Source organism: Homarus americanus, unplaced genomic scaffold (genome assembly GCF_018991925.1).
Source record: "Homarus americanus isolate GMGI-L3 unplaced genomic scaffold, GMGI_Hamer_2.0 scaffold46583, whole genome shotgun sequence".
NCBI lineage: Eukaryota > Metazoa > Arthropoda > Malacostraca > Decapoda > Nephropidae > Homarus > Homarus americanus.
The window spans coordinates 2754081-2765002 of NW_024731675.1; the positions used below are offsets into that span (position 1 = coordinate 2754081).

At 44.1% G+C, this 10922-nt stretch overlaps 1 protein-coding gene across 2 annotated transcripts; it reads right to left on the reverse strand.

The window, feature by feature from the left end:
- Positions 1 to 270: 270 nt before the first annotated feature.
- Positions 271 to 10265, reverse strand: LOC121867784 (histone-lysine N-methyltransferase 2D-like). Of its 2 annotated transcripts, none has more exons than XM_042367885.1 (7): positions 10201 to 10265; positions 6429 to 7508; positions 6094 to 6255; positions 5675 to 5800; positions 5116 to 5298; positions 3912 to 4058; positions 271 to 3562 (listed from the first exon to the last, which is right to left on the reverse strand). In XM_042367885.1, exons 2-7 carry the CDS (start codon positions 7464 to 7466, stop codon positions 3134 to 3136), a joined length of 2085 nt encoding a protein of 694 aa, XP_042223819.1. In that variant the 5' UTR covers positions 7467 to 7508; positions 10201 to 10265; the 3' UTR covers positions 271 to 3133. The 2 variants fall into 2 exon arrangements, with proteins under 2 accessions (XP_042223819.1, XP_042223818.1); XM_042367884.1 differs by having other exon boundaries at positions 5110 to 5298.
- Between the last annotated feature and the right edge of the window lie 657 nt (positions 10266 to 10922).

Consider the following 10922-nt stretch of genomic DNA (forward strand, 5'->3'; position numbering starts at 1 on the left):
AAACACAGCCTCGCCCTTGAAACACAGCCTCGCCCTTCAAACATGGTTACAGTAACAATGGGACAATCAGAAGAAATAAAACCAATTAAAGTATTTCTCGTAAGGTTCAGGTATTCCAAACATCCATAAGAACACCCGTAAATAAAGAGACACCCTTCGTAAATAAAGCCTCGTCACAACCCTTTTCCATAAGACGTTCAAGTTGCCTTTTATTTTTTTTAACAAACATTCAGGCATCACTCACACAATATCATCGGTGATTATGCTTCATAATATCTGGGGGGGGGGGAGTGAGGTGTAGTTTATTTCCTCATTTAATACGGGAAAAAGTCGAGGTAAATGATCATTCGTCCTTACAAACACCTAACCTCTTCATTATTCTCCCCAAGGAAATGAATTAACTAGTACTGAATGTGAGTAAATTTGTACTAAAGACCATTTGGTAAACCTCTCCTCCTCAGTTGGTCTAATCTTAAACTAATGTGGCACAAAGAGTAAAGTTGACTATCCCAGCCATTTGGATAAATTGTTTCTTAAATCATCCGGAGATTCTTAAAGATACCGACACTTTCTCCTCAAGTGCTGCCGTGTTAATGGGAGTACTTGTATAAATATCTCGGGTTAGCTTACAGTACTACTACAACCTCCATAAGAGCTATCACAGGACAAAACGGTGTGGTTACTCTGCAATACGTCGTCGTAAAGAAAATCACCGCGAACGACGTCCGAAAGAAACTCGTAAACATCGACTTATTCGAAACGTTACGGACGACCGAACCGCATCGATACAGACTCAAAACCTCGAGTGACTAAATGGATTAAAAAAAAAGACAGGTTACGGCCAATGCTAAGAGTGGCGTCGCTAATACTCCAATGAACGTCGACGCCACGGACAGACATACACACCAACGCAATAATGCCAAAGATATCTCACTGTCAGGTTTCCAAAGCGTGAGATGAACCGAGAGAAAAAAATACAAATTAAAATGTTATGAAGAATCCAACACAACATCACACTGATTCCTACGCCGAGATCTGCGGGAGAGGGACTTCTCAACTCCAGTCTTGACATAATGGACAAAGTCTGAAGATGATGGAAAGTCTACTACAGTCTCTCTCTCTCTCTCTCTCCATGGTGTTATGACTCACTACAGGCTCTCAACACCATCAGATCTACTCCAGTCTTCATATCCTGGTGATAAATTTAACCATTAATGATAAACCAAAGGCCACGAATTAGCAGCTGGTGGGTTCAGGATTTTTGAACAAGTTCCGCTCGCTGCTTTACAATTTGTGTCAGGTTCTGTAAAATCCCCACTCAAATTCTGAAGGTTCAAGACCTTTAGCAGCAGTTCTACCAAGTCCAGCATAATTAATTGTATCAAGAGACTGCTGTACTGTACCACTTCACTACCAGTCTACAGAAAGAAAGCCAAGTTAACCTTCGCTGGTTCTCTTCAGACCCAAGACCTCGCATCTGGCCAAAGACAAACTTTTTATCTGGTAGAATATTATCACTTTTAAATACTGTATGTGGGGCTTTGAGTATAACAGTGGAGGGTAATAGCAGTCTTTTAGCCAGATGGGAATCCAAGACTGACCGGCACGCTAGTAGAACCGCCGCGGGTATATCGACCACTGATGGACCGTACAGTACTATACCACACAGGACCATAATACCATACCAAAGATCTGGAGTAATTCTCTGAGCAAGACTTCCAAGATGAGACCAAACAGAAAAAGACAAGTGGTTCTGGTGAAAATCTTTAACCAACATAACAGAGGCTATCGTCGGTGGAAGTTAACTGAAGGGGCGGTGGCCATCATCAGAAGAATTTTCATGTTCCTTGCGTTTTATTTTTGCACAGGGGAGAGGTGGGTAAGGAATCCTCGGCTGCCGATTAAGGATTAAATAATTTATAATCCGTCATAATATTTCAATTTAAACTATACGATAATCCCCCATTAATTTAGGGACTCCGACCCCATAAGGTCACCAGAACCTCGCGTGCTTCTCTTGTTGATCTTACAGCTGCCCGAGCCTGCAACTTAACGACAATATAAATAAAACTTCTCATTTGTTGTTTGACGTCTCTCAATGACACAAATTAAATTAAAAATACTGTTAATAATTCACTTTTAAATTAAGGCGATGAAATGACCAATAGAAGACCTGCTATGCTCTCCATTTACAGGGTGAGTCATAGGTAGTGCACCATATTGTACAGGATGTCTCATAGGTTACACAGCATAGGAGATTTTAATGTATGATGTGACCTATGACACACCCTGTACTTTATGGTGTGTAACCTATGACACACCCTGTACAATATGGTGTGTGACCTACGACACACCCTATACAGTATGGTGTAACCTACGACACGCTGTACAATATGGTGTGTGACCTCTGACACACCCTGTACAGTATGGTGTGTGACCTCTGACACACCCTGTACAGTATGGTGGGTAACCTACGACACACCCTATACAAGTATCAATAAAAATATACTTAAATATCTATGGAATGTTCAGTGGAAAACACAATTATCCAGTTTTAATCTCAAGTCCGAGCTTCACTTTAAGACGAGATTCAGCACCTGAGGTCAACACTTACCAGCTGACCCGGAGGATTACAAGGTAATTCTTATCATCTTAAGACATGGCACCCATAGTAAATAAATTATAGCTATATTTTACTCCTTAAAGTAAGTTAAAGGGGCTCAAGCAGAGACTAATGCCCTGATAGGTTGTAATAAGAGAGGAAAATATTGGAACTAAGGATGAATGTGAGACATACTATAGCTGCCAGAGTAAGGCTGGTTATTTGTTGCATCTACTGTACTGTACACCTCAAGGACAGACTCACTCTATACGTTATCCCAACATTTCCCGCCAAACGACCAATTTCCTACTCGACTCGTCCGTTTGTCGCCGGGAGTTAATCTTTCTCGTCCGCCAATGGAAGCTCTTCTGAAATTAATGGCAAAATGCTTTTTTTTATCACAGAACAAATCTCTAAGTGGGTAGCCAGTCACCATGATTATTTTCACTTATTGTTCAAGTCAATTTCTTTTCAAGCATTCTGGTCCGATCACCGGGACCGAGAGACTCGATGTGTCGTAGGTTAGCATAGTCACTGGTGGAAGGTGTTCTCCTTCATCCCGGCCATGAAGTACGCCGGGGCCTCCAGCATCTTCTGGCAGGAGGGTATCTGGTTCATGTGTGGTGGGGCCATAGACTGGTGTGGTTCGAGGTAGTGGCCCGGGAAGTATATGTCTCCGTTGGGGATGTACGCGTGGGGGGGCTCCTGCATGTTGGTGGCGTGGGCGGGCGGAGGGGGCGGCGTACAGTGTGGGTGTATGTGGCCCATGGGAGGCGGCGGTGGGGTGTACATGGGCTTGTTCTCTAGCTTGTTGTTCTGTTTCTTCTTGGTGGTGCGAGGTTTCTTGATCTTGTTGGTGGTGTAAGACTCTACGGTGTGGTTGGGACTCATCTGGTTGGGGGACTTGACTGGCCGCAGGTGTTTACCGCGTCTGTCTGGCTCGGGCACCAGAGCACCGTCCTGTGGCCGTGAGAAACAATATAAGAAACCCAATCCTTCCTCCACACACACACACACACCCAAGAAACACATGCAGTGAAACCTATTTTTAACGAACTACATGGCAAAGAAAGTCCATTATATCGAAGGTCCATTAGAGGTGAAACTTCCATCTAACGAACTATATATATATATATATATATATATATATATATATGAGCATCCATTACATCGAGGGTCCCTGAGATATGAGACAACCATATGGAGATAGATAATTACCGGTCAGAATTAAAAACACAAAAAAAGAATACCCAGACCGAACCAAGAAAAATATGTGTTTAAAAACAAACGTAAAAAAACACACACTAACCTTCATCTGATGGAAGAGCGTGCGGAGTCTCTTGTCGCTCGTAAGTCCGTGGGAGCTCATAAATGCTCTCTTGCACACCCGCAGATGTTTCCCACTGATGCGAACAAAGTATTCGAAGGTGTTCTGGCGCCGAGATTCCTCAGCCGGCTGGAAGGAAAAAGACGATATCAAAGACTAACTTCTTCTAGGACAGATTGGCCTTAGATGTACTGAAACTGTGTCCTAAAGTGTATGAAGCTGTCCTAATGTCCTGAAACTGTGTCCTAAAGTGTATGAAGCTGTCCTAATGTCCTGAAACTGTGTCCTAAAGTGACTAATGTATCAACTTGGGTAAAATAGGTGTTACAAAAAATTCTAAATCAGTTACTACAGCTATTTAGACTAAAATCAGATACCATTTTGTAGCGTTATTTAGACTTATAGAGTAAAATAATACCATCCGTTTGGCATCCTTGGCAATCATCACATAACAACGGAAATTGATCGATTGACTGTAGGGTGTCAGATGGCTGCCGATATCTCGACCACCAATCAACTATGGACAATGGTGTAGACGTTTCATAAGAGTGAAATACACAAAGTTTCCACACAGAGGAAGTATTACAGATATATTAAGCTTGTCTCTTGTCGATCATTATGGTATATACAGTCTCTCCTCGACTTACGACAACCCGGACATATGACGACCATGGTAGAATAAAATATTTTTCACATTACGTATTTTCGAGTCCCGACGTTAGTGATCGCGCTGTGTACTGTCAAAATTTTAATTTGTAATTCCCTTTAAAATGGCTGGCAAGAGTAAAAGTGGGAGTTCTCGTGGTGCTGAGAAGAAAAAGAAACGCCCATTTTAGAATTTCTATGACGGAACCCCATCATAAGTCAAGGAGAGACTGTATACTTAACAAAAGTCTTTAAAAAGCAGAAATGAAATTGACTAAACTACATTACTGATGGATTGAATAGTCGGAGAATAGTGTCCGTGCAAGCTCTTAAGTGCCTCAGTATCTAACGAGAGAAGAGAATGACCAGGGTAACAATTCAATCCACCCACGACCAATGTAAGCAACAGAGAAATAGCCACACACACACACATGCTAATTACCCCCCCCCCTCAAAACAACACATCACAACTACACAAACTAACATTGACCTTAGAGATGATAAACAAAAAATGGAATAATGAGATCTTCCTTACATTTACCTTCTTGGTGTAACGGCGCTTCACATCACAGAGCTTGAGGCAGGTGAAGAGGTACGAGTTCTGTAGGTTAAAGTCGCTCAGGTCCCAGAAGTTGTTGAAGATCTCGAGTATTTTGGAGCCCATTCTCTCCCAGCACTTGAGGGGGCAGTTGCAAGGTGGGCCGATGATCCTTGCTCCTACTACCTGCCGTGTTATGAGGGGTTAGTGTAATGTCCATAATCTGATATTTAATGCTGAGTTAATATCCATAATCTGGCATTTAATACTGAGTCAATATCCACCATCTGGGATTTAATACTGATTTCTGGCATTTAATACTGAGTCAATATCCACCTGGCATTTAATACTAGTCAATATCCACAATCTGACATTTAATACTGAATTACTGTCGACTAACTAACTTTAAAGTAATGTCGGATAGTTTCAACGAAGCCAATGCCATAATTCCTGTATAAAAATTTTACCAAAATATGAAAGACGACGCCAAAATATTTCCATGAATTTTACGATAATGTTAAATAATTTTCGGACTAAGACGGGCGATGATGCTCTGACTGACCTTCCCAAGACGATTGACGTATTCCCGGCCGGAGTTACGATTCAGTTTGATTCGTTGACGTTTTTGTTTGAGTTGATTGATGGCCTCCTCCGACTCTCTCTTGATCTGGTTCATTGCGGTGTCGATCTGTAGAGAGAGAGAGAGAGAGAGAATCAGTAACAGTGAGATAATATAGTCTTTCACTCATTATCCCACCTGAAAATTACCTCCCCTACCCCAGTTCACCTCACCTGATAATTCACCACCCTAATACAATGTCATAAATACTCATAATCAATGTCGTATCTACACATACATTCTAAAAAAATAGTTCCAACATTTAATTTTTTTTAATTACCGTAAATGATAAAAATATACACCAGTACTGTACTACTTGATCGGACGCGTAAGATAAGTTGACAAAAACGGAAGCTTCTTACCATGGGACCATTCCTGGGATCTATGTGGATGATACTCTTCTTGGGCATGACGATACGTTTTCTCTTTACTCTCCTCGCCTTCTTTACCGGTTGTTTCTTCTCTCTCTCCTTCTTCTTCTTCCACGGTCTCCTCCAGGTCCTCTTTACGGGTACGGGTTTGACCTGGGTACGAGGGTAAACGTTCGCTATATGAGTAATTAATTTGTGGGTCATTATTTAACTATATATAATCTATTTTTATTGTTACTCTGGTGTGAAATAAGTGGACTAATGTACAGAAGCTACAGTGTATCAGTTTGTGAATAACGCGAGGAAGTGTTTTACGCCGTACTCACGTCTTCCTTATTCACGGTTCCGTTGGCGGCGGTCGCGACGGCTGCGGCGGCGGTGGTCGCCACGCCGGCGGTGATGGCCACGGGGTTGTTGTCGCTCGTCACGATTCCCGTCAGCACTATGAGTGGAGGGGGCTGAGTGGTGGTGCCCGCCGCTACGGTGGTGGGAGTCTTGCCCGCGACTGTGTGCTGCACCGTGATGGGCAGCTGTAAGCCGTTGACCAGCTGAACGTTATTTACGGACGTCAGTATCTGTGGCTGAGGTTGACTCTGTTGTACCTGTTGTGTTTGTTGCTGCGCTTGCTGCTGTGTTTGTTGCTGCGCTTGCTGTTGTGTTTGTTGCTGTGCTTGCTGTTGCTGTTGTGTTTGTTGCTGTGCTTGCTGTGTTTGTTGCTGCTGAATTTGTTGTTGTATTTGTTGCTGTGATGGCATCTGCTGTTGTGATGGAGCTTGTTGTCGGGGCTGAAGCTGTTGTTTTGGTTGTTGTTGTTGTGACTGAGTTTGTATTAGCTGTTGTGATGACTGTTGTTGTACCTGCTGTTGTTGTTGTTGTTGTACCTGTTGTTGTTGAACCTGCTGCTGAGCCTGTTGTTGAGCCTGTTGCTGTGCCTGCTGCTGTGCTTGCTGCTGTGCCTGCTGCTGCTGTTGTTGGTGCTGTTGTATCAGTTGTTGAGGAATAGACTGCTGTGTCGCCTGCTGCTGTACAGATATCTGCTGCTGCAGTAGGCGGGGTTGTGTGAGGTTCTGCTGCGCGTGCTGTACGTGCTGGTGCTGTACGTGTTGATGCTGCACCATGATGGGCTGTGCCTGGAGGTGTATGTGTTGGGTGGTGGTCGTGGAGGTAGTCACCCCGGCTATGTTAACCATGGACGTCACCGCTGCAGTGGTCAGCTGCGGCGCCTGCTGCTGCTGCTGCGGCCGGGGTATCTCCTCCTTCACGTGGTGGTGGGCGGCCTGACCCTCCTGCACCACCTCACAGAACTGTAGAGGTGAGAACAGGTCCTGGGCAAAGCCAGCCGCCTCTGACGCTGGCTCGGCCATTGTACTCCTCGCCTCACAGTCTCCCCATAGAGAAAATTACCGCTGGAACAGATAAGAAAAAAACCATTGTCAATATTTATTTACCGGACTTATAAACAACTATAAAAATACTCACTAGTTCCATTCTACAGTAAAACCCCTATATAACGCACTTCTCTCTCCATATAAGCCGTTAAATGGGGGTTTCACATGGTATGGACCCTCGATATAACGGACTTTCACATCTATATGGTTCATTACATGGGGGTTACACATTTAACGGACCCTCGATATAATGGACTTTCCTCCCCATGTAGTCCATTAAATAGAGGTTCACTATAATATCAAACATTTTACATGACAATTATCCTCCCAGCCTATTTAAACCAAAAACAGCTACCCTAACCTGATCTAACCTAACCCAACTTAACTTAACCCAACCTTACCTAATCTAAACCAGGTAACATTAGGGTGTTTAATCATCAGGTGAAATAAATTAAGTTGTCTAATCTTCAGTCCATATTTACTGGACTTTAAATGTGTCTTGTTTGGTTAGAATAGGTTAGGATAGGTTAGGATAGCACTGAATAAGGTTAGGATAGGGTAAGTTAGTATTAGGGTAGGTTTGGATAGTATGAGGTTAGTGTTAGGATAGAATAGGTTAGTATTAGGATGGTTAATCTTTGGGTTAGTGTTAGGATAGTATTAGGTTAGGATAGGATAGTATCAGGTAAGGATAGGAGAGTATTAGGTTAGTATTAGGAAGATTAATCGTTAGGTGATATAAGCTAGGGTGGTGATACTTCAGGTGGTCCCAGCCTATTATATAACCCCCCCCCCCATAGGCCGTTCACCAGCCTAAGGTCCCCCATAGGCCCTTCACCAACCTAAGGTCCCCCATAGGCCGTTCACCAGCCTAAGGTCCCCCATAGGCCGTTCACCAACCTAAGGTCCCCCATAGGCCGTTCATCAACCTAAGGTCCCCCATAGGCGTTCACCAACCTAAGGTCCCCATAGGCTTCATAAGGTCCCCATAGGCTTCACCAACCTAAGGTCCCCATAGGCCGTTCACCAACCTAAGGTCCCCCATAGGCCGTTCATCAACCTAAGGTCCCCATAGGCCGTTCACCAACCCAAGGTCCCCATAGGCCGTTCACCAGCCTGGTCCCCATAGGCGCTCAGCCTAAGGTCCCCATAGGCCGGTCCTAGGTCCCCATAGGCCACCAGGTCCTAGGCCACCAACCCTCCCCATAGGCCGTTCACCAGCCCAAGGTCCCCATAGCCTTCACCAACCTAAGGTCCCCCAGGCCGTTCACCAGCCTAAGGTCCCCATAGGCCGTTCACCAGCCTAAGGTCCCCTAGGCCGTTCACCAGCCTAAGGTCCCCATAGGCCCTTCACCCAACCTAAGGTCCCCCATGGGCCGTTCACCAGCCTAAGGTATTCACCCCAAGCCCCCCATAGGCCGTTCACCCCGTTCCCCCACCAGCCTAAGGTCCCCATAGGCCCTTCACCAACCTAAGGTCCCCATAAAGGTCCCCATAGGCCAGGTCCCCATAGGCGTTCACCAACCTAGGTCCGTTCGTCCCCATAACCTAAGGTCCCCCAGGCAGTTCACCAACCTAAGGTCCCCCATAGGCCGTTCATCAACCTAAGGTCCCCCATAGGCGTTCATCAACCCTAAGGTCCCCCATAGGCCGTTCACCAACCTAAGGTCCCCATAGGGCCGTTCACCAATCTAAGGTCCCCATAGGCCGTTCACCAATCTAAGGTCCCCATAGGCCGTTCACCAACCTAAGGTCCCCCATAGGCCGTTCACCAATCTAAGGTCCCCCATAGGCCGTTCACCAACCTAAGGTCCCCATAGGCCGTTCACCAGCCTACCAGGTCCCCCATGGCCGTTCATAGGTCCCCCATAGGCCGTTCACCAGCCTAAGGTCCCCATAGGCCGTTCACCAGCCTAAGGTCCCCCATAGGCCGTTCACCAACCTAAGGTCCCCATAGGCCGTTCACCAACCTAAGGTCCCCATAGGCCGTTCACCAAAAGTTCAGGTCCCCCATAGGCCGTTCACCAACCAAAAGGTCCCCATAGGCCGTTCACCAACCTAAGGTCCCCATAGGCCGTTCACCAACCCTAGGTCCCCCATAGGTTCACCAACCTAATAAACCCCATGGGCCGTCCACCAACCTAAGGTCCCCCATAGGCCGTTCACCCCCTTACTATCACCACCCAGACAGATACAACCATTCCCTGGTGTTAAATAATCTAAATAATGAATAAATTGAGTCATTATAGAGACAAACAACATTCAAATGGGGGACTATTTGCCGGGTGTCGTCCTTATGCCCTTGTGGCCCCGAGTCGCCCCCCGCCATGATGCTTACCACCTTCTTCCGCCTCCCTCCCCCACCACCCCCGGCATATTTTCCCTATTTTCACCCTAAATCCCTATCCCTGGAGTATAAATCACCTTGGATATATAAACTTCCATCTTATCTCCATCCCCTAGTTGTAATTGAGAGCCAATAGGTGGTTTAATAGCGCCATAATAACGGTTTAAAAAGTTGGTGTGGTGGGTGTTAGAGGCGCGACCAAGCAGCATCCTCGCTCACCATAACAACTGAACTAACATAGTACACAAGCCACATCATTCTCTCTTCCTCCCTCATGTTGCCTCATAAAACTACCCCCATGAGGTAACTATCGTCTATATCTTTGATCCTGGCTATAAAAACCTTAATAAATTAGTTTCTTACCGTTGAAAATTAGTAATAAGTTAAGGCGGCCGATCTGAGCTTGACAAGGGACAAGAGGCGCTGGAGGGGATATGACCATATTTAACAATTATTTAACATAACTATTAATTATTCCATGATATAAAAAACAATATTAATTTTATAAATCAATTTAATATATAATAAATCTCAATTAATCTTGTTATAGCTGTAAAAATCATCATTTATATAGAGTTGGTGTTTTAGAGAGCATACATTTCCCTGGTGAGTTATAACCAATAAACAATAGCCATTCCAATATTATATTCTGTATAGAAAATTGGAATATTCCATAAATATAAATAAATTAATGGAAATATTATAGTAAAAAATAATACTTAGATATTTAATATAACATAAAATAAAATTAAATTTAAAATAGTATTATTAATGTACTTCCCTCCATCTTGTCGTGCCATTCCTACAAAATACTCATAATTATATTAATTATACCTTAATATATCATAAATATAGCTCAAACTATATTATATATGAGAGGTTTATTGTTTTACGGTTTATTTTTCTGTGTATTGTAAAACGCATTGTGTGTAGGTCTGTGGTGTTGTGGTGAAGCTGTATCTCGTGTTGGTGTGCCTTAGCTTAGTTACCCCTCTCTCTCACTTCAGTATTCTCTCGCTCATATGGGTTTTCATTTTCTCTATTTAAAGATGATAGTTAAAAACAGTGGCGTAAAGTCAACATTT